Source organism: Ursus americanus, chromosome 4 (genome assembly GCF_024610735.1).
Source record: "Ursus americanus isolate L20-20 chromosome 4, mUrsAme1.1.p, whole genome shotgun sequence".
In the NCBI taxonomy this organism is placed as follows: domain Eukaryota; kingdom Metazoa; phylum Chordata; class Mammalia; order Carnivora; family Ursidae; genus Ursus; species Ursus americanus.
This window is the reverse complement of record NC_142130.1, coordinates 9,359,353-9,387,127: the sequence shown is the minus strand read 5'-3', so window position 1 is coordinate 9,387,127 and position 27,775 is coordinate 9,359,353. Positions and strand designations below refer to the sequence as shown.

Below are 27,775 nucleotides of genomic sequence, written 5' to 3'. Positions count from 1 at the left end.
GATAAAAGCCCATGAAGAGGAGTGATGTCCTCACCCTCGGGGGCCCGGTACGAAGCCGACTTGTGCACGGCGGCTCAGGAGCCTTGCACTTGCCCAGCATCCGCTCTGCACACTCAGTGCCCCTCCTCATGTTGCCCTCCCTGCACGTTGGCCCTGTTTGGGGAAAAAGTTGAGATGGCACCCCTCTTCTATGCGGGCTGTCTCGTGTCTCTAGGAAGGTCCTCCACAGAGAACAGATCCAGGCCCATGAGAGATTCGCCGTGTCTCACGCCCCAGGCATCTGCTGGGAAGGCAGCCCATCCCAGGGGAACCCGGATCCACCTGTCCGTCAGACCGGCTGCGTAGCCACAGAGGGCTGGAGCGTGCTCTCTCAGCATTCACCTTTAACCCCAGCCACAAAATCCTCAGGGCAGGAGGGATGGCTTGGTCCCCTCACAGGAGCTTCTTAGGTCTGTCCTTGTTGGCCCCCCTTTCATCGGCTTTAGAATTGGGGGCACTGGCTACTCCTGGAGAGTGGTGAGCTGAAAAATATCTGGGTGCACGAGAATTGGCAGCTGTCACTTTACTCCTGTTCTGTCCTCTCTGCACAAAGCCTTTCTAGCCCAGCTGTCAGAGTCATCTGAACGAGGGGCTGGAGGCCTCCTGAAGAAAGGTTGAGCAAGAAAACGGGAAATTTCTCTCCACCCTCCCATTTCTAACTGGACCTGCAGAAGAGAACATATGTTTCCAGATTAAAGATTTCAAACCTAAGAAGGAACTTTCCCGGGTTCTGATTTAGAAGGGAATTGGGCACACCTGGGGCTTGGTCTAGACTCCAGATGATTTCTGATATCCCTGCCAATGCTGAGCCTCTAAAACCTTCCACCAACAATTCTTGCTTCCAACCCCTTTGCTCCCACCCACAAGGCAAATGCTCCGACATAAACCCTCGGGAGGCTACTGCTACGAAAGCCTGTGCGATTCCCTTACTTCCTCTGTACTAATCACCATCGCTCCCGGTGGAGGAGTGCCCACTGCATGTCAGAGCCGTGCATGTGTTCCCTCACTGACCCACAGCAACCCCCAGCAGAGATCACCGTCGCCACTTTCCAGATGGGGAAACTAAATCTGTGAATCAGATGCCTTACTCAAGGCCACAGTTAGTACTAATTGTAGCTGTCATTTATTAAACACTTGCTGTGTGCCAGGCACTGGGCAAAGTGATCTGTGTGCAATATGTCACTTAGTTGTCACAACCACTCTCTAGACCTCTCTCCAGAGGCTGGGTGGCTCCCATGACACTCACTGCTTCTCCTAAAGCAGAGACGGCCTGCTGATGGTGCCCTCAGCGTTCGCAGACAGCTGACCTGAGCATGAGGTGAGAAAATGTATACAATGGGCCTAGCATGGATAGATGCCCCCAAAACAGGTGCTTTTCTCTTTTGTAACATCTCCCTCCCTCCAAGACTGCCTTTGACATTGACCTGAGATCACCTACATGAAAATGTTGGGAGCAGAGCAAAGGGCACCCCCAGCCCACCTGTCACCACAGCGAGGAAGAGGGACCAATCTAGGTCAGGTGGACTCCGGGAACAGCGAACCCTGTGTGTCATTTAGTTGAAAGCAACTGCATGAGCATGATTATTGGTACGTCCTCATCACCATTTGATAAAGCAATAAGATAAACTAGGGAACACTAACGAGGACATTAACAATAGCATCAGCAAACGATAGAAGACTGTAATTCATCATGCTGTGGGAATCGTTCCTTCGACAAGCTCTGAAATGCTTTCACAGAAGGAGATCTAGAGAAGAAAGTAAGCAGACAGGCTGGTCACATTTAATGAGTAAATTATTAAACTTCCTTGACCTGTCTCGGGGTCCCTTCCCCTTCCTTCCCGTGCATGTGTTGATACGTCGGTGCTCTGGTTTGGGGACCTTGCGAGCCCTCTGTTCCCTACCCAACTCAATTGGAGCCCTGTCAGGTTCAGTAACGAATAGTGTCACACACACACCCTGATTGCTGATGCCGCCCGTCCCCTAAATGCAGGCTCTAACTGTCCACCCAGGGCCTGCTTTGGCAGAAAAATTATAAGTCTCTTCTTAGATGCAAAGAAACAGGTGTTGCCAGACAAATTGCTTTTCTTCCAGACGCATTTGTTAAAAGTGCCTAGGCTTCACTGGCAGGTGATGGGGTGACCAAGCTGACTCAGGTAGACGAGACAGGGAGCAGGGAAGGGAGCAGGAGAGAGAGCCTGATGGATTCCTCCTGGGGAAAGAAACGCCCAATTTTCTTGGCTAATCAAGAGCATTGGGAAGAGGACACTGGTGCAAGATGGCAGGCTCCCACGTGCCAGGGGGCTGAATAGAGGGTTCTGAGAACCCACAACCTGCTTCTCAGGGGGGCCAGCAGTGATGGGGTTACTTCATTACTCACCATCTGGAATTCAGTGTCGCAAACAAAACAAATGTTTCCGAGAGAATTCACACTCTATTTCTCCCTGAGGCCCTGTAATTTCTCCTTACAGCCCACTCCCAGTCCACATTTAAGCAGTGCCACCAACCACAGCAGTATAGACAACGTGTCTTAGCCCTGCTGTGAACTTATAAACAGAACAAAGATGTTTTATGAAAACTAATAAAATGAAAAGGAAAGGAGTAACAACCATCTCAGCAAAATGCTCTTTGATGAGGACTTTCTTAAAGACATGTTTGGGCCTAATTGGTGGGGTGCCCTGGTTCAGTCCGATGGCTGATTCCATCCTAGTCTGGGAGATGGCAGATCATTGGCATTCAGGAGTAACTGACCTCATGACTGAGAATCACTGATAGATACAGTATGTTTGAAGTAACTGCTCAGGCCTGCTCTCTGTGACCTATGGCCAGTCACCCAAGACAGCCCGATTGACCCCCTGAGCAGCACTCCTGATGTTACTGATCCCAGAGGCCTGAATGAAGCTGCAGTGTTGGCAAACTGTCCTCTTGGAGACCCCCCTCCACCCCTTCCCATATCTCCTGATACGCTCTTTCCCTAGGGAAGTCCTTCTGGCTGTCCTAAGACCTTACTTCAGAACCCAACTTTGCAGCTCTTTAAAGCAATTTGTGTATTTTCCCCCCACCCCCTGCAGCTAATATCTCCTTTGTTATTTTATTGTAATTGTTGGTTTTCTTGTCTGTCTTCTCCACTGGACTATAAGACCCACAACAAAGGAACTGTGTTCTTCCTCTTCACCTTTAAATCTCTGAAAGCTAACATAGGTGCGTAGAGATGGAACCTGATAAGTGTTTTGGATGAATGAATGAGTTGGAAAGCTCCCAGAACTGCGTCTCAGAAGGCTTTGATTCTAGCCATTAATCTCTGTCATTAATCAAAGGGGCAGCTTCAGGTCTGGGGCTCCGGAGCATCAACCACCAAGAGAACATCCCCACCGGCAGCTGACACCCGTCCCCACACCATGCTCAGTGCAGCCCCATGAGTCCACAGAGGAAGGTCGGAGCTTTGGGGAGAATATGGGCTGAGAGGGATCCCGAGCCTCAGGCCTCCCACCCACTCCTCAGATAGAGCCACCTTGCTTCTGCTTATTTATGTATGAAAGTCTCAAATAACACTACGTGTGCAAAAAAGGGTTTTACAACCAAGACAAAGCTTTAAAACTATAGAGGTAGATGAACCAGATGGGTTTTTTCAGCTAGATTTCCCCAATTTATTAAAAAGGTTCCACTTCTTTAATCACTTGATCCCAGTTCACCTCTGCAGACTCATCCTCCTCGATCCAAAACAGCCCACATGTACCACTCCAGCTACCCCTCCACCTGCCTGATATCACCCTTTCCCATTTTGTTTTACTTGGAAAAACCCAGCTCACTCTTCAATGTGCGATCAGAAGCTTACCCCTTCATCCCTACTTCCCAGGAAACAAGGACCGTGCTATCTAAAAACTGCTCACCCCACTGGGCTCCCAGAGCACCTCATAAATACTATATAGTATTAGATACTGGCTATGTGGAATCTGTTTATTAAACTCTTTCCTGATTGGAATATAGACGCTTCAAGGTTAGATCTTTGTCTCTGGTATTCACTTCAGTGCCTAACATAGTAGGCACTTAACAATGTGCGTCACTTAGGGGTGTCTGGTGGCTCTGTTGATTAAGCATCTGACTCTTGATTTTGGCTCGGGTCATGATCTCAGGGTCATACGATCGAGCCCCGCATCAGCGTGATATCTACTCGAGATTCTCTCTCCCTCTCCCTCTGCCCCTCACTACACTTCCATGCTCTCTCTCTCTCTCTAAAATATAATAAAATAAATAAAATATTTTACAAAAACAACAACAATGGGTGTCACTTTAAGAAAAGAAATTAGGAAGTCAGAAGTTATTGTAAGAAATTGGTATGTTAGTTGATAGGTTAAGGACTTAGTAAGTTAAACTACACGTTAATGGAAAAACCTCTATTTAAGTAGAATAACTGGCATTCAAGTGTGAATAACCTCTAGATTTAATCTTTCCAGGTGGAAGTACACTTTTAGAAAGTACTTGGATATCTAATGGCTTTCTTGAGTGGAATGTGCAGGGAAATGCATTTCTTGAGTGGAGAATCCTTCTGTTTCACCTCCTCCCAGGTGGATCTTTCTCTTTTACACCCTCTCAGGGGTGGAGGAGATGGTTCTAAGAGAGTAGAGAGCGCCGGGGCAGGCCATGAGCGGAGGAAGGCACAAACGGTGATGATCTTGACTATCAGAGGCACCGTACTGGGCACAGTTTGGAAAGTTCAACGTCACATGTGGGTCTCTGGGAGCATTTAATGTAAGGCTGGCTGATTACACCTGTATGTGATAGAACCACAGACTCCCGGAGTTGGAAAGAAATTCACACTGAAAAGGACCAAATTTCTCTGAGCTCCAAATCGTACATCATTTAAGGTACACAAGAGGAGATCGATAGAGAATATTTCAATATGGAATCCCCTTGGTATCTTATACCGACCCTCTTTTCAATGTGTAAATCCTAAGTTTGACTGCTCTTTAGGCTGGCAGTTTGTCAATTTAACCAAAAACAGTTCTGGGTATAGAAATAAACAAAACACTACGGATGTGACAAAATGAAAAGAAAGGTATGTTTACAATATACCTAAAGAGTGGATAATTTGAAAAGGATATCTGAGTTGCAGGCTATGAGAAATCACTCCATTCCCTCTTGTTCTGCTCCAGTGAATCCTCTGTATTTCTCAAGGATCTGGGCTTACGATCTCCGAACAACTCCACTGGAAAACTTCCACGCCATGGTCTCAGCAGGCAGTCACTCATGGTGGCCACCTGTACCCCGACATTGCACTTCATAGTGATTTTCTCCAGCTCTGCAGTTGTACTTTTGGAATCAGTATGTCTCTCCCTCTCCAGTCACTTGATGGTTAGCCAAGGAATGCAGAATCTCTTTGATAATAGCATAAGGAAAATATGACTAGGAAGATAACCCCAGGGAAAGAAATTTTTTAAATTGAGTAGAGGCTATTTATAAATTTTTCTCTCGTTCAGAATAGTGATTCTCCGCCCTGGTACACCAAATCAACTTTAGGTAATAAATACTTTGAAATTCTTCCTTTGCTACACTTAAGTGCAAATGAGATAGTGCTACCTTCCTACACACTTAATTTGGTGGTTTTTTTATAGTCATTAAAATTATATTTTATTTTTTTAAGTTTTTATTTAAATTCCAGTTAGTTAACATACCAGTGTAGGGGGGCCTGGGTGGCTCAGTTGGTTAAGCATCTGCTTTCGGCTCAGGTCATGATCCTGGGGTCCTGGGATGGAGCCCCACATCTGGCTCTCTGCTCAACAGGGAGCCCCCTTCTCCTTCTCGCACTGCCTGCTGCTCCCCTTGCTTGTGCCCTCCCCCCGTGTCAAATAAATAAAATCTTTAAGAAAAAAACATACAGTGTAATATTAGTCTCAGGTGTACAATATGGTGACTCAACACTTCCATACGTCACCCGGTGCTCATCACAACTGCCCTCCTTAATCCATCACCTATTTCCCCCATCCCTCCACCCAACTCCCCTCTAGTAACCCTCAATTTATTCTCTATAGGTAAGAGTCTGTTTCTTGGTTTGCTTCTCTCTCTCTCTTTTTTTCCCCTTTGCTCATTTGTGTTGTTTCTTGAATTCCACATATGAGTGAAATTATATGGTATTTGTCTTTCTCTGACTGACTTATTTCACTTAACATAATATTCTCTAGTTCCACTCATGTCATTGCAAATGGCAAGATTTCATTCTTTTTTATGACTAATATTCTTCTTTGCCCACTCATCAGTCGATGGACACTTATACTGTTTCCATAATTTGGCTATTGTTGATAACGCTGCTATAAACATTGGGGTGCATGTATCCCTTCGAATGCATGTTCTTGTATTCTTTGGGTAAATACCTATTAGTGCAATTGCTGGATCATAGGGTAGTTCTATTTTTAACTTTTTGAGGAAACCTCCACTCTCTTCCAGAGCTACGCACTTAATTTTTTAAAAAATCAATATGCCCTGAGTATGGAAGGTAAATGAAAGAAAGGTCACTTCTGGTAAAAATAATATTTCAGTGTGTGGAAACTGGGACATAAGTGCAATAGGAGATACAATGAAGTCGTCAGAAGTCTGCTGTCGCTTCCAGACCTGCTGTGAGTGCAAACTCACACAGGTGTGCCGTTTGATGTTCAGAGACCATGAGCCATGTTGCTCCTGATGATATGGGTTTCCAAAATAATGGCCAGCTCTTGGTAAATTCCAAACAAAACAAATTGCAAACGTCCCTCAATTTACCCAGTTGTTGCAGCCTTGGAAAATTCAATGTATATGAAATCATGAAAAAAAAAGGGTTAATATATAAAATGGAGATAGACTCAGGCCCAGAAATTATAAACAGGTCTTTATAATGTATAAACCTGTTCTTATAAACAGGTCCACTGGGACCCTCAGAAGTTATGGAAGACATAGGACAATGCCTCATTCTGTGGGACAGCCCACACGGCAGAACGTCTAACAGTAGAGGCTCCTACCCGCGTAATGCCTCAAGTGCCCACAATCATCACGAGAACGATGGACACCCCCACAGATTTCCAAAATTCCCCCGAGGCGACAGCACTACTCTTGCTGAGAACCACTGGTTTGCAGCATTTTCTCCATGGCTGCCCCACTGATTCAAATGACTGAGAGTTGATTCTAACTCTGGAACCAAAAAATGATAGCACTAGAAGGGACCCTAAACTTTATGTATCTGGACCCCCCCCCTTTATCCATGTTAGGTAAGTAACTTGCCCTTAGACCTCAGTTGTAACATGACGGAGGGTAAAAACCATGGTTTCCCTTTCTTTGGTTTTTGTTTCTTATTGAAATTAGAAAGATACCTTTGAATACGTCTCTCTTATACACCAGACATTAGGAAAAAGTTGAGTGATTGGCATTTTCCGGTTTTTCTCAGGACCTATGGGGTTGAAGTCTCTTACCCCTTACCACGGGGCTTCAGCGCCAGGCTGCATACTCTCTAGTGCCCACTAAAAGCCTGGATTCTTGCATACAAATAAATCAGAAAGATCCAAAAATAAAATCCTTTACAAAGTGTCCAAAAAATGGTCTCTAGGAGCAGAAATTGTCTTACCTGGTTAGTGTCTAACTGATTTTCCCACTATTCTTCCCAAACTCCTGCTACCAGAATCCAAGCAGGACCTTGCAAACTAAATGACTGACTTCACAGCTCCTGCACGGTGCCCAGCTCAGGGCCTCTGGCTCTGCCTCAGGACAGCATGCACGGGTTCCTTCACCAGACCTCAGGAAGACTTGGCTATTTGCCAATTTCCCTGGGGGAGTGGGTTCTGATGGTGAATTGGGTATTTTTGCATCTAATTTGGCAAATCAAATATTGAGGAGAGAACCATGGATTGCCCAAATTTCATAATACTGACTCTCCAAATCAAATTTACAATCAAATTTAATGCCAACTTCAAAAACATTGGCTGAGAAACTTCGATTTACAAGCCTCGTGCATTATCAGAAGTAAAGAGGTGACGAGAAGAAACTCATAGGATATAAGAATTTTGGGGTAAAGCTGTGGATCCTACACCAAAGAGTAGAATTAGAATTGCCTCCTAATCCCTTCGTCATACCCACTAGAAGGGCACTAGTGTGTATCTGCGAACCCAGCTCTCTCTAGGAGATGAGAGCACGAAAGTCCTTCAAGTTCTCAGGTCCTCATACTCGGGGCTTAGACACTCTACACCTTCCTCACGGAAAAATTCTCCAGCCCTTCCTTCAGAGACCACTTCCTCTTAATTTTAGACTCACTCTAACAATTTAAACATCAGGTGTTGAAAGCAGAGATTTAGAAAAGGAAGTGGTCTGCCTGTTCGAGGTAATCCCTGTGGCAGCAACAAAAAGAAACAACTGGCAGTCTGACCTCCAGGAAGGAGATGGAAAACTGTTTTACAAAGGGGTAGGGGGGCTGACATAGGAACTCAAAATAAATGGTGGCCTAGGTTATTCAGTGCAGAGACGAATGGCTTCGCTAACCCTGAGAATGTCTCCGTATATGGAACAATATAGTAATTGATGTAAAAGAAAAGTAAACTATGCCCAATATATCTAGCAGCAAAATTCATAAAAGTCAATGAAACAGATAGAATCCTAGAGTGTCAGAATAGGAAGACCCTTAAGAGAGCATCCCTAATTTCTTTATTTTACAAAGAAGGAAACTGAATATAAAGGAATGAACAAGGTCAAGGCAGAGTTGAGACAAGAGCACAGCCCCGCTGGCCCAGTGCTCCTTCCACACAGACACCCTGAGAGCTGACAGCACGAAGGGGTGGCAAAAGAGATATTGCCTCACCTTTAATCATTCATGGTGTCCTGGCTTCTGACATCTCTGCTTTTGCTTCCTCGCACTGATTCTACTCCTTGATTTGTGATGAGAAAACCTCAGGATTGGCCCTTAAAACTGGGGACTGAAGGCAAAGTTTACTTTGAAATCCTTCCTACATCCCATTCTTGGTGTGTTTCCTCCAAGCGGTTCTGTTTGTCATCCTACTTGGCACCCGACCCAATGGCCTCACACCCAGAGTCCCCAGCATGACGTAGGAAATGCTCCCAACTCCCAGAAGTTTGGCATATTCCCAGTCTCTTTCTAATTTGATCTATGATTCCATCAAGGAAGGAGGGAGTACACTAGTGTTTTTCAATTGTAAGTGGAGAGCTCGTGAAAATGTAGATTCCTGGTCCTTACCCCTGAAATTATGATTTAATAGATGATTGTAGTGGAAGTGGGTCTTGACCCACTTTGGAAAACACATGGCTTCTACTTACCTCTCCAGGCTCGTCTGCCCCCAGTCACTTCAACGCCCACCCCCCTCCACTCAAATACTCCAGACTGCCTACCCACCACGTTTTTGCTTCATGTTCCACCTTCTTTGTGCAGTTAATTTCTCCATATACCTCAAAACCAGCTGATGCACGTGTCTCTCCTCCCTGCTTTCTCTCTTCCTATATATCCCCGCATTATTGAATTTATACAGCCCATGACGGACACTGATTTCTTGGTATATCTCCCCTTGAGGTCAGGGTCATATCTCACTTGCTTTTTTATTCCCAGCACTTAGCACCCTGCCAAGCACATAGTGGACACTCTATAGTGTTCATTAAATTATCTTTTCCCCATGCTAAATTTCCTTGTAAAAACTAGTCGCTTACTTACATATGTATTTTTTATCTACCCCACCCCCCATATATAGTACAAAATCTTCACAGATCACTTGAACTATCATCCCCAAATGGGGAGCAACTTCCAGAATATGTACAAATGAAAGAGAAGAATGTTAACATAACATAACCCTGGTGCCATCAGGTGTGGGGTCACAATGACGTAGGCCCACTAGGTCATTCAGGATCTCTGACACCTAAGGAACATCACAGAGTCACATACAACAAATAGGAATTTTTCTAAATAAAGAGCAGTTTCCAATCGTTCATTAGAATTAGCTCTGATTTCCTTCCCAGCCAATCAGGTTAAAAGTTTTTCAGAACGGACATTGAAAGATATTAGAATTGGCCTTGAATTTATTCAGATATATAAAATCTCATGTGTTTGTTCTAAGATCGCAGAGATTCCGGTACTTTGTACCCAAGATTGTTACACCTCTCGGTGAAGGGGTTAGCTCCTCTCCTGAAGCCCCCCACCCATGTGTGCTTGTCCCACGCAGGCGTCTGCTACGCCGAGTTCGGAGTCCGCGTCCCCAAGACCACGGGCTCCGCCTACACCTACAGCTACGTCACTGTGGGGGAATTTGTGGCGTTTTTCATCGGCTGGAACCTGATCCTGGAGTACCTGATTGGCACCGCGGCCGGTGCCAGTGCTCTGAGCAGCATGTTTGACTCGTTAGCAAACCACACCATCAGCCGCTGGATGGTAGACAGCGTGGGAACCCTCAACGGCCTGGGTGAGACCGCCATATCCTCTTACCCCAACAAACAGACTTACCCCAACGAATAAATGGGCTCCCCTTTCAGGATTCAATGTGGCAAAATGTATCAAGAGCCTTAAATATGTCTTTTGTGGGGGGCGGGGGGGCGAGTAGTTCTCCTGTGAATCTATCTTAAGGAAGTCATTCTAATTTCTATAAAAGCTTTATATGAAAAGATATTCATCACAGCCTTATTTATAAAAAAAAAAAAAAAAAAAGCCTAGAAACAGCCTGAGTATTCTACAGTGGAGCAAATGGTTGAGTAAGTTGTGGAAGCATATTATGTAGCGATTAAAAGGATGATTGGGAAGACTGTCGTAGTAACATGGAATATGTTCTTGATGTGACAAAGGGTACAAGCTGTATATGCATCACGTTAATAACTACATAAAAATAAAGCCAACGCAGGAAAAATAACTCTAATGAACTTCTCCAGTGGTTTCATCAGATATTTTTAATTTTCATAAATAAGCATGTGTTAATTTTTAAATGATAAAATATATTTTTAAAAGGGACAAAATGGATTCCAGTATGGAAGAAGCCAAGGAGGAATAATATAATTGGGTGAATACTAAATAATCAGAACTTCACGTAACAAATACCAGGAGCTCCATCCATCGCTTGCTCCTGCTTTCCATCCTGATGTCTGACTTTACCCTCTCATATTCATGGGAAGCCAGACAATAGTGGAGGAAGCTGGGGGGTCTTGACCCAGAACTTCCAAGTACAGCTTCTGTGGCTGCATGCTACTCATATGACTTTGGTGTCCCTATCTCAGAAGAACTGATAAAAATGCTGAGCATTCAGATACCATGAGAAGATAATAAGTATGAAGACCACATCTCCATAGTATACAGATTTCACAGAATTTTTAGATCTGGAAAGGCCTCCAAAATCAGGTAGTACAAACCCTTCACTTTACAGATGAGGTCCAGGGAAATGAGGCATTTGCCCAAGGCCGCACAGCTGGTCATGGGCAAAGAGTGCAGCTGAAATTCAGAAGCCTGACAGCTGAGGCAATGCCTTTTCCCCTCTATAGAGGGCAGGAGTCCACTGGCCAACAGACCAGACCAAACGGGTGGGGTGTGTTCACTGCTTCTTTTCTCTGCAACCACATACGCATAAATACAAAGCACACCCTTCTTCCAACAGTTTCCAAAGACATGCATTTTAAAAGTTTCTAAAAATGAAAGATTGCTAGAACGGAATGGAAAATTTATGGACTATAAAGTGAACAACGGTGAAGATAAACCAGTTTTCAAGTAACATGTTAAACCCGTATATACACCATGAATGTCTTAGGACCGTTCTGACTTCAAATGTTCTTTGCCATGGTTCCATAGGTGGTAGTGTCATTGCCATGTCATGTAGACCAATTTTGGGTCCAGGTAATCAGGTCATCTTACCTATATACCAAAAACTTCCCATTTGCAAAGAGACACTTGTGGACCACAGTGTAGGCACACGTGCACACACTTACACACACTTGCACACAAGCACACGTGTGGACACACATGCCCGCACACACTTGTTTCTCCTCCCCCATGACGAACTGATCACCCTTGCCAGAGCTGAGTGCGAATGCCTGATGGGGTGCTGGGAGTCTGCATGGCCCTTTTTCCCTCCGGACAATATTAACTCATGTCTTTGCCACCTAGGGAAAGGTGAAGAGTCATACCCCGACCTTCTGGCTCTAGTGATTGCGATCATAGTCACCATTATTGTCGCGCTGGGGGTCAAGAATTCCGTGGGCTTCAACAACGTCCTCAACGTGCTGAACCTGGCAGTCTGGGTGTTCATCATGATCGCGGGCCTCTTCTTCATCAACGGGAAATACTGGGCTGAGGGCCAGTTCTTGCCCCATGGCTGGTCAGGGGTGAGTCCCTCTCTAAGGCCTCCTAAGGCCCTTGCACATTCTGCCTTCCACCCTGTGGCTGGTCTGAGACATATTTTCAAAAAATGCTGCTGTGTCCCATAGTCTGCATGGCATCTCTTTCATCACTTTTCATCTTAATTTAATTGGAATGCTCTGAAGTGGTTCCTATTTCTTTTTTTTTTTTTTTACTTATTTTACAAACATTTATTGAGACTCTATTTCATACAAATAACCATAACAGATTTGATGTTTTGGCCATCTGAAATCTGCCTGATCCTTTGCTAAGTGCTCTGTATGTAATATTAAGTGTTCGATAACCTTGCTAGCAAGATACTTACATTCTGGTCTTGCATATGAAAAACTCACACTCAGAGACGTCAGGGGACTCACTATTTTTTTTTTAAAGATTTTATTTATTTATTTGACAGAGATAGAGACAGCCAGCGAGAGAGGGAACACAAGCAGGGGGAGTGGGAGAGGAAGAAGCAGGCTCCTAGCGGAGGAGCCTGATGTGGGGCTCGATCCCACAATGCCGGGATCACGCCCTGAGCCAAAGGCAGACGCTTAACCGCTGTGCCACCCAGGCGCCCCTAAGGGGACTCACTATTAAGCACACGATATAAGTGGCAGAGTCAAGACCCAAAGCCAGGACTGTCTAACTCTAAAGCCTGTATATAGGAACAGTTTGGTCCTAGAGAATCCCTCTCGAGTATTTTCAGAGACAGATAGCCCTGGATAGACAAGGCAGTAAAGAAGCCAGAAGAGCAAGTAGGTAGGTAAGGGATGAGTGTCGCCTGAGTATAGAACTAGGGAAACAACAGTTTTTAAATTTAATCGCAGTGTCTGACCCAATGTAGAGAGCCCCACTGAGGTCTAGGTGCAGCTAAGTGGGCACAGTGAGGGCTGGTCATAAATCCCACTCCAGTCGCATGGTTCATGGCAGAGGAGTCCACCTAGTATGGTCTGGGAGTTGGCCAGAGAGTGGGCTGGACCAAAAGGACATTTTCAGATCTCATCCCCTGATCTGCGTGATGAGATTTACACTAAAGAAAAATGGGAAGGTCAGAGTGGCAAAGTCTTAATACTGACAGGTAGTTCTAAATTGTGCCTGGATCGTTTTTCTAGTATGACTAAAATACCTGATGAGTTCATTGAGAACACAATTCAGAAAATTTTGAGCTGGAAGAGATCTTAGACATCACCTGCTTCAACCTCTCATCTGGCAGGTGAAGAAACTGAGGCCAAGGGAGGCACACCTGCCTAGCGCTGGCAGAGAGCAAGTCTGGGACGCCACCAGATTTGCTTTTGCAAAAAGCTCTTCCTTAGACTGGTTTTCCCCCAAGATGTCCAGGGACCAGAAATCCCTCTTGGAGAACACTCAAAATAACTCCTGTCTCTTCTGAACCGTGCCACACAGTTCGATTCAGAGAAATAAGCAAGAGAGCAATTTAAGCCAAGATTTCTAGTCTTCTGCTTATCTGGAAGAATTCCACGGTATCACAAAGTTCATCCCTCCTCCTTGAAATGCATAAATCCTGAAACTGGTCAAAACCAGAAGAGACAAAGAAGCACTGTTGACCCCGTTCTGGATCCTCGAGTCGACATTTTCTTACAATACAAATCGTTCCTTTCCTATCAAATAAAAGAAACAACAAATTACAAGAGTGGCAAAGAAAAAAGTGTTTTTCCGGAACACACTGCATTTTCATCCTAGCACACAAAAATGTTCTCACCATTTTTTTCACAATCTAAGAAATTTGGGGGTCATGGACTTACTGTTAAGACTCTGGCCAACAGCTAACTTCTGTGCTTTCAGGTTTCTCATTCATCAACTGGGAAAACTAACTGCACCAAATGTTTGCCGAAAAGAATAACATCTTGGATGGGTTTTTTTGGTACACATTGTGTGGCTAACAATAGCGATAATTACAGGAGGGAAGAGTTAGAGTTTATCCACTACCTGTTAGGTGCCCGGCATTGTGCCCTGTGAATATTATTTCACTCTTATAACAAAATTTTAAAGCTGCTGCATCCAACTTAACAGGAGAATCTAAGGCTCAGAGAGGCTGGGGAGCTTACCTGGAGTCACTTAGTCAGCGCCAGGACTGAAATTCCTAGTCGGGTCTCTGTGACCCCAGAGCGCTTTCTATTGCGTGGGGTACCTTGTGCGTGATCGCCCCTTACTTCTGCTCTTCTCGAAACCATGTTACATTTTCATTTCCTTTAAGCTTTCACAAAGTCCTAGAGTTTTAGAGCTAGGAGGAGCGCTAGGACATGGTCTAGCCTCTCTTCTTACCTTCAGAGGGGAGTGTAAACCGGCCCAGGCCAAAGGACATTGTTTACTAAGACATCATAGCAAAACAATTTGAAAACATTTTGTAATTACTCAGTTCGTGTCTAATTTTCAAAAATCTCTTAAGGGCTCGCCCAAAGGCACACATTATGGTCTAGGCCCCGTGTAAAGACTAGAAGCAGTTAATCTCTTCTGGGCAAATCCCCTTTGCCCAGGCTGATGATGAACAAGCCTTGGAACCTGTCGCTCTGTGCTTTGTTCTGGGGGCTTTATTCTCTCTGGGGGTCTCCTCTTCCCACTCAAGGGCCCCACATGCCTCTTCAGGATAGTCAGGAATCCACCCCATCGAGGAAGGAACTAATCAAGCCAGCCCTAGGGGCTCCCATTTATACAGCCAGGTTCTCACTAGCTTTTGTAGCAAGAAAAGAAGATCAGAAGTCAGGCATAAACAAAAGAAAGGAAGGATGCTATTCTTAACGTACCATTTGCTTTGTGACGCACTCTTTTACATACACTTTTCACGTAATCTTCACGATGGCCCTAATCTCTACTTTTTTTTTTTTATAATGATTTTTTATTATATTATGTTAGTCACCATACAGTACATCCCCGGTTTCCTAATCTCTACTTTTATATCAAAATATCTTAAGTTGAGAAAAGTTAAGGCTACAGACCTAGGTCGTAATAGAACTGAAATTCAATTCTAGTCCTGGTTGAGTCAAAGTCCTTATTTACTCCACTACGCCCCCCCCCCACCTGGGTTTGGACATACGGGAACAATTGTCTCTTTTAGCACCTTTGGCCTCACTAACCTCACTGCAACCCAACCCTACTGTCTTGAGGTGGTTTGTCACTGGCCACCAAGAAGGTTTGGCCGGGATTTTGCATTTTTCACCGCAAATTCATTATTCCTGCAGAGAATTCAGATATCTGTTCTAGTGGCTGTGACTGAAAGCATCAGCTGAACACAAAGGACAGCCCAGTTTGAGGATGGTGCTGACTCATCGTCTTTCCTCTTTCCTATCTGCCTGGCCTTGGGTTTCAGCACAGTACATTTCCTCCCTAGCAAACTGGCCTGGACCTGTTCTTTCTCAACTTTGTTTTCTGGTCACTTTTCCAGTCCAGCAAGGCCACTTTGTTTTTGGTTCAGTTTTGTTTTTAAGTCAGCTCTATGCCCAGCATGGAACTGGAACTCATGACCCCAGGATCAAGAGTTTATGTTGTACCGACTGAGCCACTCAGGCGCCCCTAGCAAGACCACTTTGAATACGGATCCTAATTTTTTGGGTCTAACGCCCTCTCGTGAACATATCTTCCACCAAGTTAATAAACACACTCCCTACTCTCTTACCTAACGATTGTCAACAAAAGTAAGTTGCCTACGTGGCGGCTGCATGGTCTTCTCCTTAGGGAAAACCTGACCCCTACCCCTGACAAGGGACCTAGTTCAGAGTTCTAATCCCCTTCAGGTAGGATGGGATGAAGAAGATCTTCGTGTAAGAGACGGTTTATAAGGACACCATTACATGACTTGAAACACAATTCTCAAATACTTTGAAAGGGTTAATAATGAACAATCTGTCCTCTGGCCATGGACCCCTCATAAGCTTACTCTTTCCCTGTTCCGACCACATCCTTCCAAAGAAAATAGCTTAAGGAATGGTTTACTCACTTATAGGTTCTGGGTCAAATGCTTCTTTGGTCCTGAAGAGCTCAAGAACAACAAACATTTTTCTCTAGATCAAGTAACTGCTGGCCCTCAGCTGAACCCCTGCTACCCTCTACAGTTCCCCAGCCCCTGAACACTGCTGGCTGTGGAGTCCCTGTATGCTATTTGTCCTTGATGCTATCTTGCGGTTTTTCTTTACCCAAATAAGACACTCTACCCGCACAAATAGCTCCCAGGAAAATGGTCCGTAACAAGTATTTGTGGGGAATGCCGACTGCCTCCAAACAAAGGGAAAGCTGTTTTTCTTGTTCTCCACGTTGTAATTCATCTGCTGGAACCTATTAGCACATTCCACTGTCACTGTGGACAGCTGCTAATAGACCTGGAGCATGAGGGTGGTAGAAAATGCTATAAAAGTTGGAGTTTTGTCTTGTTACCTTGGGAGTGAATTATATAAAGGTGGCTAATTAGCTCTGAGGCATCTGGCAGACTGGCCAAGGCAGAATACAGAGCATTGCCTCACGAATATCAGTAACACATAGGGGGCCAGCTTTTAAGGACTCCACACGCCGACTAGTACCAGCACGCCACTAATGGCAGTGCTTTTGCCAACTAAATAAGCAGCAGTCAGCCCTCCAGCAGCTGAGGCCCATGCTGCTTCCCCACAGAAGCTCTCTAGAGGGACGGGCTGACCTGGATCTGGATCTGGACCAGCTTTACTTTGGAAAACTATTTCTGCTTATGTCATCCAATTAAAAAGTCAATACTATTTTTTATTTATGTAAAACATTTTTTGAAAGTTGGAATAAAATACTAATGAACCTTGAAACACACACGTACACACACTTCACCAATCAATTTCATTCACAGACGCTCCCTCCTAAGTACACACGCATTCTTTCACACACGGAAGGGAATCCTCATCACTAATCCCCGTGGCCAGATCTGAGGTCTGGATAGAGCGAAGTTCAAAGTAGTTTTAGTGGTTGTTAGGGTAGAGACACACCCCACACACAGTCTCATTTCCTGACCCTTTTGTAGTCATCACTCAGGGATCATTTGCTTGCAAGGAAGAAAAACTCATTCATACTAACTTAATTAAGTAAAAAGGTGACCCTATTTGCTAATTTTATTATCTTCTCTTCGATAATCTGTGTATTTGTTCTATATCTTATTAGACCAGGATCTGTTTAATCTTGGCAGGTGTGCTGGGTGTTTTCTATGTGCCCCCACCCCCCCAGATCCATTATCCACCCTTCATACTCTGTTCTATGCTCGAAAAGGCCCCTCACTAGTTGATCCCTGTTGGACTTAGCCAATGGGGCCTTCACTGAAATAATTTCATTTAAACCATCTGAGTTAAATTCTGTTTCCTACCTAATGCAGGGGAACTTCTAAACGCTCTTCCTTTGATCTGTCCTGTCGTCCTTCAACCAGAATAGCTCCCTACTTCTACACAGCGAAGACAGCCTAACAGACACTCTCTTTGCAAACTTTTCCTCTCTATTCCTAACTTGACCATAGTCCATATTCTGGTATCTCATAATTATCAGTAATTGCCATCTGTTCTTTCAGTTGTTCGGAAAACAGTAGCATTTATGCCTTACAAATAATACAGACCCCTATTAATCTTGTTCAGTTTATTACCACAGTCAAGCTTGCATTTTGGGTCTTGCAGTGTCCTCTAGACTCCAAGCCCCAGAGAGTTAAGCTCAAGGTACTTTTGCTCACAACTGTATCCCTATCAGTCGTGGTGCCTGGTACAGGCGAGCAGGTAATAAAGTACATGTCCCGTTCTAAAAAAAGAAACAAGGAGAAGGAGGAATTTCTTTATCCCTTTGGGTTTCATCTGTTCTAGAAAACTTACTATAGTAATAAAAATACTGCTAGTAAGAGCTAATATTTATTAAGCACCTACTATAGTTCGTGACTGCAATTCACTCTATTATCTCATTTAATCCTTGTAACCACACCATGAACTAAATACTATTTTCATCTCCATTTAAGAAAATGAGGTTCCAAGAGGTTAGGAACTTGTTCCAGGTCACCAAGCCTGTATGTGACAGAACCACCCTAAGTCTGATAATCGACCAAATCTGCTCTCCTAACCAAATCCAATGCCTGTCCCCCTCACCCCCCCCCCATATGGCTTTGCGATTCCCTCTGGAGCCCACAGTATACTTCTCCTCCAACTGCTTCATGCTCAGGACGTCAAAATTGGAAGGTGTCCTCCGTGTCTTCCTCTGAGTCTTCTTTCCTTCGAGTTACACATCCCTAGGTCCCCAGTGATTCCTCACACGGCATGGCTTACAGACCTCTCATCTTGTTCTAGTGTAGATATGCCCCAAAGTACTTATTTAAGACACGTCCACCTCCCCCCTTCCTCAGCAGTAAGGGCTGGCAACACCTATGAACTTTCCATCCAGAACTCACCACACTAAATAGGCATAGCGCTGTCTCCCTGGGACATCCTAACTGGGAGTGATACACCATGAGACTGATTGTCATAACAGATCCGTACGATTTACAGGAGTTGTGTGTGTGTGCGTGTGCATGTATGTGTAAGGGAAGAGAAAGCAGAACCGGTTTTCTGGAAGCTGTCTTAAAGCAATACTTTCCTGGATGGGGGCAGTTTAGGGAGTCTGCAATCCCAGCATCTGTTCATCCCTGAAGACCAAAAACGTTCTCAGCAACTGAAAGCAAGCACGTTTCCAGACCTATGAACCTCCGTGAACAATTAAGTGAAATCTGTTTTCTCTCATTGACTGGAGGCCCAAACACTTTCCATTCCCGGAAATGAAGGACTTCACTGAAGTGAAATTGGGAGTTAACTCCCCTCCCAGAAAGTAGCCCTCCAACAACAACTGCTTGTTTGAGAAGTTTTTTTCTACCTGAGTTATTAGAATAGACCAGGAGTTCTTCGATTGTTTTGTGTCATGTGCTCCTTGGCAGTCTGGTGAAGACTCTGAAACCCTTCTAAGGATCGTGTTTATAAATGAATAACCTAATTACATAGGAATTCAAAAGAAATCAAATGTATGTAAATATAGTTATAAAATATTTTTAAGTTATGACATAATAACAATGTGTTTCTTTAATAGTGTGTTAAATACTGGTATCTATGTCTAATAACTACCATAATTTGGAAGTAGCGACAAGCACAAGCAATATTTCAACATCCCTGCAACAATCTAGTATGGAAAAAATATCTGATCGCTGTGAGTGACAAAGTCACAGGTACTGTTCATTACCTTCATCCGTTACTAAAAGAAATGTATGTTCAGTCAGAGGTTAGTAAAGATAAAGATGTAATCTCTTCCCAGCAAAAGTCATAGACCCCCTGAGTTGAATGGACCCCAAGAGAAGAACCCCCAATCAGGGAAATGAAACTTTAGCAACCTAGGGGGGAGACTTGTGAGCAAAACTTTCTTTTGAGGTGTGAGATCTTCAGTTTGTAATATAGCTGGTAGGTTCCAGTACTTAGTACACTTTGTCTTTTACTTATTGAGAAACCAGTGAGAAAGGTTAAGAGTGAAAATTTGGGCACAGGTTATGTGCTTGACACATGTATTGAATTTCATCATTTACAAGCTGTATGCGGAGAAAAGGGGGGAAATGGTCCATTCTACAATGAATCTCATTCCTGGAGCCCTGGCTAGAGCTTTCATACTGCCAAGGCCCTTCACCCTCTACACACAAGTCTAGAAAAAGCTCTCTCACCCTCCCCTAAAAGGACATTACCCAAGCATTCGAAGAGGCACACTTCTTACTTTCAGCTGACACTGAGAATGCTAAGGTGGGGAAACTTTAGTTGATTCTTTGGAAGAAACTAACACACTCTTCAAGGGAAGAGTCTCACTGACATCTTGACTTATCAAGTCCCAACCACTCTTGGAGCCATGCAGGCTTCTGTCCAGCAGACATCCACAGATGTCACTGGATACCACCTCCACAGGCCTTCACCACACATCTTCTCCTGCCTTAGAGCCCAACTAGGTCACTCAAACCTCCAAAGGAGCAGAAAAATCCAACCGTCTCTACCTGTCTTCCCATGAAAGACAATAGGATATCTGAAGATCTGAACATCTTTTATATCATTTCAGATCTAGAAGTTACAGCAGAGAATATCTTTCAGGGGCACTAATGCTAATTTGGGCAGGACAACTTTTTGTGCAGAAGCATTTGAGCCCCGTACACTAAATGCTGAAAATGCATGCCCCACGTCTCTGTGACCATCACAAGTAGCTCCTCCCATTGCCAAACATCCCCTAAGGGAGGTGATACTGGGCCTGGTTGTGGATGAGAACCACTGAATGAAAATGAAGCACAGAGAGGTTAATGAGTTCCCCCAAGACATAGGGAAAGCCAACTTATTGACTTGCTTATAACCCCACTTTTACCAAAAATGATTTGAATGTGTTGAACAACCCAGTTTTCATTTGGCCAAAATTCTCCCTATCTCCATTTTACACATGAGGGAATTGCCCAGGGTGGCACAGCTAGAAAGTACTGGAGATCAGAACCAAATGTTGAGCACAAGTTCCTCCATGTTACTCTCTGCTGCTCAGGAATGTCGCCAGGCACTGGGCAGTTGTCGGTACCACATGTTAGGCCCTGGTGTTGCCCTGACACTCTGAGTCTGAGAAATGCCATTGTCTCACCAGGTGCTGCAAGGAGCAGCCACGTGTTTCTATGCTTTCATTGGCTTTGACATCATCGCCACCACTGGAGAGGAAGCCAAGAATCCAAACACGTCCATCCCTTACGCAATCACCGCCTCCCTGGTCATCTGCCTCACAGCATATGTATCTGTAAGTATTACATCCTTTCAGGACCATCCTGATGGTCTTTTCGTATTTGACCTTAAAATGTAGCTCTGGGACTGGGTCACCTTCTCTCAGGAAGTGGTCCCTTCCTTACACTATCTTGGTGTCTTTATGTACGTGTCCAGGCACCCTCTATCCCCACCCATCCATAACAAGAAGAAAATCAGGACTTCAGACTGGAGACAGGAGCAGCCCAGACCCTCACTTCAGCCTTGGCCTCTGAGTCTCCATCCTCGTTGCCCCCCACACACAGGCTCTGGGAATCTGCCGCTGCCCAGGGGATGGTATACAGGGCGTGGGCTGCTGTCCAAGGAGCTCAGATCATAGGCTGGCAGTAACGGGTGGGTGTGCAAGCAGAAGCATTGTGGACCTCTGTGCACCCTCCTCAATGCTCTTCTGTCTTCTGGGAGCTTCCCGGCAGCGAGAGGCAAGGCTCTCCCGGAGTGGGGAGAGAGAGTACGTCATCCTCTAGAGACACTCTTCCCCTTAAATCTCGGGGGAGATTTCTTTCTGCTGTGGCTCCCTCTTTTTATTCTGGTCCAAGCTTCTTTTTAAGGTTTTCCTCCTAAAGGGAATCCTCAGAAGGAAGCCTTCAGCCTTGTCTTCTCAGGATCACCTCCCTGAGACGATCTTCACACTTGTGATGTGTCGTTTCTCAGCTCCCATCCCAGAATTTCTATCACAGAAATAGTTCCCTCACAGTCAACATTCCCCCCCACCACCAGCCCCTGGCAATGAAAAGAACCAGGTGACAAGCCAATAGGCACATGATTACACAAATGCCCCAGGCCCTAAGGGTCCCACTCACTTCAGTTACCACAAATAGGAAAGAGCCGGCAGCTGGGGACATGCCCTGTCAGCGCTGCTATCCTGGCAGAATAGCATAGGAAAAGCACCTCCTTCCCCAAAACTAAAACAAAACAAAACATCTTTAGCAACTGAGGAAGCCAGACCAGTGCTGGCTTGATCATTAGGGCAAGCTGCAAAAGAAGATTGTCCTGGACACCAAAGGAAAACAAAAGAGCAGCCTTGGATGTGGTTTATGGGAACTCGGCTGTGCCTCACAACTGTTTTATGTGCAGGTCAATTATCACCTCTCCCTATGCACACACGGGCAAGGGGCTTCCTCTTATCCACACCCCAGTTATCCCTGCAGACAGAGTGTTCAGAGGATAGGGGTGGTGCGGGGAGCGCAGCAGAGACACTCTGCTCTGCGTTTTCCCTCTTATTCCTCCCTCACGTAGCTCCCCCACCTCCAGGGGTCAACCCATGGGCACACACAATAAAGTTAATAATCACGATTCCTTTCTTAGGCTAGCGCTTTATAGACTACAGAGTACTTCTGTGCATCTGTCAACTTTTGACCCACCCTGGTCTAACGTGAGCAGCAGACTTAACGCAAATTGCTGTAGGAATCAGTGCCACTCTCCTCCAGCCCACCCCCAAAGGGGATGTTGCAAGGGGTGAAGTTGCTGGGAAACATTCTCTTCTAGAACACATGGCCCTTACCCCTGCCTCAGGGGCTGTATGGTGTTGTGCTGGTCAGCAGGCTGCCATTCCACCATCAGAAGAGCCAAACTGTGGGGCTGTGGTGGTCCATCCTCCCGTCCTCCCTAGCCACCCATGGCTTCGCTGGACGATTTTGGCTCCTGAGGAACATGAGAAGAAGTGGTCTAGAAATGCCTGACCCTCTTCCTTTCAGGCTCTGAACTCCCTTCTTGATGCCCGCACTGGCCTCTGCAGGCTAGGGGAAGCCCAGCCTTATGACCGGTGGCTTCGTTGCCCGGGACCATGAGGAAAGGATGTTATGGCAGATTTATGACATTACGAAGGAAGATAGGTCCTGGGAGCCAAGTGATACCTGGCTCAGCAAAGCCACAGTAGTCTTATAACCCCAGAGTAGAACTGAGTTCCATCCTGATGCCATAATTTGTTTGTTGGTCTGCCTGGCTCCTGGCACTGAGCTACAGAGAAGAAATGGAAATGTGAGTCCTTATCTTGTTCCCATCTGTTAACTGGCTATGGACCTCTGATCACTTATCGCTATCCTCTGATCACTGTTAACTGGCTATAGACCTCTGATCACCTATCTAAACAGCGTTTCCATCTCTGGTCTTTAGGGTGAAAGAGAGCATATAGTTAAGACTGTATGGGACTCTAAAAGTATAAAAGAAATGAGAGTCTCACCCATGTGGGCAGGGTGTCCATGGTCACTGCTAGGCCCTGGCTCCAGGGCCTTGGGCTGTCATTCCTTCTACCTGGTGATATCTGCCCTTCATTGAACTGTCAATGTAGTTCTGCTGTTGGGGGGCTTAAATACCTGCATACTTATTCCTCAGATATGAAAGGGCCAGAGAGAGCTACTGGGGATCATCTGGCCAAGTCCACTAAATTCTAATGGGAGGAGAAGATACTGAGAGCTCTGGAGCCCAAATGACTGGTTAAATTAGGGGCACATGCCAGGAAGTGGCTAATCCAATATCCAGGCCTCTTTGCTCTCCTGTGGGACATCCATCCATGCTGACCGCCCTCTCTCCCTCCAGCCGTGTTTTCTCTTATTTTAACAGGTGAGCATGATCTTAACTCTGATGGTGCCATGCAATGCCATCGACACAGAATCCCCGCTCATGGAGATGTTTGTGGCTCATGGGTTCTATGCTGCAAAATTCGTAGTAGCCATTGGGTCCGTTGCAGGACTGACCGTCAGCTTGCTGGGCTCCCTCTTCCCAATGCCAAGGGTCATTTATGCCATGGCTGGTGATGGGCTCCTTTTCAGGTAAGGGCTATGCTCCATGAAATGTATTCTATTCTGCCATGCTTGTCAAAGGAGAAGGTCAACCTGACTATAATTTTGATGTGAGCGTATGTCACATAGACTATGGAACTTGTCATATATCCTAACAAAGAATTTGAGTGAAAGGAGCGTAAGCCCTGAAAGAGTCCCTCAGTTTGACTCTGGGTCCCTTGATCTAGCACAAACCGATAAGTTCCCCTAACTGCCCCACCCCTCCTGTTAGGCATTGTGTGTTCCTTTGTAAAGATTATGGGTGTCCAACCGTCATGCCAGGTAGCTCCCAGAAGGAAGGACCCATCCCAGGAACATCTTAGGCCTGCCCTCATGTTGAGGCCTGGTAGTGCCCATCTCTCCACAGGCCTTCTGTAGCTGAAAACATTCAAAGCTACCATCACAGGGAGGATAAGACCATCTGAACAGAGCCTAATAACAGTAGCAACAAAGGCTATAATTTATTGAACATTTGTGTATCCTGGGTGCTTTGTATACAGTATCCCAGTTAGTTGTCACAATAACCCTGTTTTGCAGATGAATATAGTAGATGTGTATACTTAGGTGAAAAAAACTTGCCCCGATCCCTCAGCTGCTAAGTGGTGGGGGGGCAGGATTTGAACTCATGACTGACTCCAAAGACCAGATATTTAACCACGCCAATATATGGACTTCCAGCCCCCTACATTGGCCACGAAGTGGTCAACCTGCTCATGGACACAAATGGAATGTGGCCCACCTCTTGGTTCCCAGTGCCCACCATATGAGGGTCTCACAGCAAAGGCATTCTTCAAGTTCACAAAGCAAGGAGTAAAGCATAGAGGTGAAGGAGCTCTCAGTGGTATGGAGGGAACCCCCTCAGGGACTTTCTCTCTACTATCAGCTGTCATCTTACATTTCATTTCCTCTGTATACCCTCCAAGTCAGCACCAGGTCAGAGCTTCCATGTTCGGGAGCTGGACGAGTGGATAAGAGGCTGATTATCATAGAGATGTGACAACTTCACATCCAAAAGATTTTTCTGCTGTCCAAGAAAACTAAGAGGAAAGATCCCCAAGCACAGCTGACAGTCATGTGTAAAACATGAAAATAAAGGAAGGGGACCTGGGTGGCTCAGTCGGTTAAGCGGCCGACTCTCAATTTCAGCTCAGGTCATGATCTCAGGGTCGTGGGATCGAACCCCACATCGGGCTCCATGCTGGGCATGGAGTCTGCTTAAGATTCTCCCTCTCTCCCTCCCCCTCTGCCCCTCCCCCACCTCCACACATCCTCTCTCTTTCTCTCTCTTGAAAAAAAAAAAAGAAAAGGAAAAGAAGGGGGAAATGGAAGAGAGGGGAGGAGGGAGGATTAGGAGAGCAGGAAGCTACTTAGGGCCCTTGGGAACTGCTAAGGAGGCACTTGCCATTCGTTCACGTTGGCTGGTCTTCTCCAGTTGGTAATTGGCTGGCTTTGCCTGCATCTACGAGCACACGTTCTGCATTGTTGTGCTATTTTCCACCTAAGCCCCTGCACTTTTGCTGTAGAGCAGTGCTTCTCAAGTTTTGGAATTCATCGGAATCCTCTGGAGGTTTCCTGAAGCATACTCTGCTAGGCCCCATGCCCAGGGATTCTGATGTAGTAGGTCTCTGGTGAAACCTGAAAATAGGTATTTCCAATAAGTTCCGAGGTGATACTGATGCTGCTGACCCGCGGACCGACCGCTGTTTGGGTGACACAGGTCTAAACCCCAAGCAGGTATATGAATTCTCTGCTCCTAACGTTTTCCCAGCAAAGTTTGCACTTCCATCCAGGTTTCTGACATATTTCCCAAATTCAATCAACCCTTCACGTCATGTAATGAAGTAGGAACTTTAATAAAGAAGTTTGCCTCAAAACCAAGGCGTTAAAATTCTTTTTAAATCATATTCCAGGAACCAAATCCCGCAGTAGGAATAGCAGCTGTAGGGGCGCCTGGGTGGCACAGCGGTTAAAGCGTCTGCCTTCGGCTCAGGGCGTGATCCTGGAGTTCCGGGATCGAGCCCCACATCAGGCTCCTCTGCTATGAGCCTGCTTCTTCCTCTCCCACTCCCCCTGCTTGTGTTCCCTCTCTCGCTGGCTGTCTCTATCTCTGTCAAATAAATAAATAAAATCTTTAAAAAAAAAAAAAAAAGGAATAGCAGCTGTATTGAAAGCAATGAATCCAGAAGTAAACTGGAGGAGCAGGACCTGGAGAAGTTAAGCCATGTTAGAGTCAGTCACCATCTGTAGCTCACTGCTAACCCTCTGCTTGCCTCTCCTTCCAGGTTCCTGGCTCACGTGAGCTCCTACACAGAGACGCCAGTGGTGGCCTGCATTGTGTCGGGGTTCCTGGCAGCTCTCCTCTCGCTGTTAGTCAGCCTGAGAGACCTGATAGAGATGATGTCCATTGGCACACTCCTTGCCTACACCTTGGTTTCTGTCTGCGTCTTGCTTCTTCGATACCAACCAGAGAGTGACATTGATGGTTTTGTCAAGTTCTTGTCCCAGGAACACACAAAGAAGAAGGAGGGCATCCTGGCAGACTGTGAGAAGGAAGTTTGTTCTCCTGTGAGTGAGGGGGAAGAGTTTTCTGGCCCAGCCACCAACACATGTGGGGCCAAAAACCTACCATCTCTGGGAGACAATGAGATGCTCATAGGCAAATCGGACAAGTCAACCTACAGCGTGAACCACCCCAACTATGGCACTGTGGACGTGACCACAGGCATAGAAGCCGACGAATCTGAAAACATTTATCTTATCAAGTTAAAGAAGCTGATTGGGCCCCGTTACTACACCATGAGGATCCGGCTGGGCCTTCCAGGCAAGATGGACCGGCCCACGGCCGCTACAGGGCACACGGTGACCACCTGCGTGCTCCTGCTCTTCATCCTCATGTTCGTCTTCTGCTCCTTCATCATCTTTGGTTCCGACTACATCTCAGAGCAGAGCTGGTGGGCCATCCTCCTGGTTGTTCTGATGGTGCTGCTGATCAGTGCCCTGGTGTTCGTGATCCTGCAGCAGCCAGAGAACCCCAAAAAGCTGCCCTATATGGCCCCCTGCCTCCCCTTCGTGCCTGCCTTTGCCATGCTGGTGAACATTTATCTCATGCTAAAGCTCTCCACCATCACATGGATCCGGTTTGCAGTCTGGTGCTTTGTGGGTAAGCAACTTCCTTTGGAGCCTCGAGAGTTCCCTCCCAAGGCCTTGAACAGCCTTATCCCAAAATTGCCTCCTAGCTAGACTAGGCCTCTCCATTGCAAGAGAAATCTGGCTGGTTCTGTGGACCCTGGCTTTCTTCATTAGAGTCAGTAAAGCCAGTTGTGCCCTTTCTGGCTCTTATGGTCCTGGTCGTTGGTTCTGAAGAATGATGCTAATCAATCCATCACTTCACTGAATACTATTACTGGACATTCTTTTTTTGGATAATTAATTCCATAAAAAAGTCCATGTAAAATGAATCCACGTAATAAAGGGACAAAAATAGCACAGTAAAAGTGAGAGTGGAAAAGTTCAACTGGAATTCTATCTTAGAAACTAAAAATTATGAAACTAAAAGTTACGGGAAAAAAAGTATTTTTCTTACATTTGACAAAATTAAATTAAAATACCAATCATGCCCTGATTTTTTTAATGAGCAAAGTATGAAATAAGTGTGGATTTTTTGGCATAATTTTTCTGACCCAATTATACCATTTAACATCCCCACTTCGTATTGACTTTATAAAATAGTCAAGGTTTTTTCATTTTTTCCCAAGATTCTTTGTTCATCCTTCAATATTCCAGTCATTCTCTTGGGAAGCACCCATCACACCATCAGTCTTACTGATCTTCTCTTCTTCTGTTGATAACTG

The 27,775-nt window shown here is 45.4% G+C and overlaps 1 protein-coding gene across 1 annotated transcript in view; it reads left to right on the top strand.

Annotated features, from left to right (window-relative positions):
• The window catches only part of SLC7A14 (solute carrier family 7 member 14), a 55,074-nt gene that overhangs the window by 9,063 nt on the left and 18,236 nt on the right, over positions 1-27,775 (top strand). Inside the window, exons 2-6 of the mRNA XM_045788634.2 lie at positions 10,215-10,451; positions 12,134-12,351; positions 20,978-21,124; positions 23,707-23,915; positions 26,207-27,084. Coding sequence (XP_045644590.1) covers positions 10,215-10,451; positions 12,134-12,351; positions 20,978-21,124; positions 23,707-23,915; positions 26,207-27,084 — 1,689 coding nt within the window. The remainder of the gene's footprint in view (positions 1-10,214; positions 10,452-12,133; positions 12,352-20,977; positions 21,125-23,706; positions 23,916-26,206; positions 27,085-27,775) is intronic.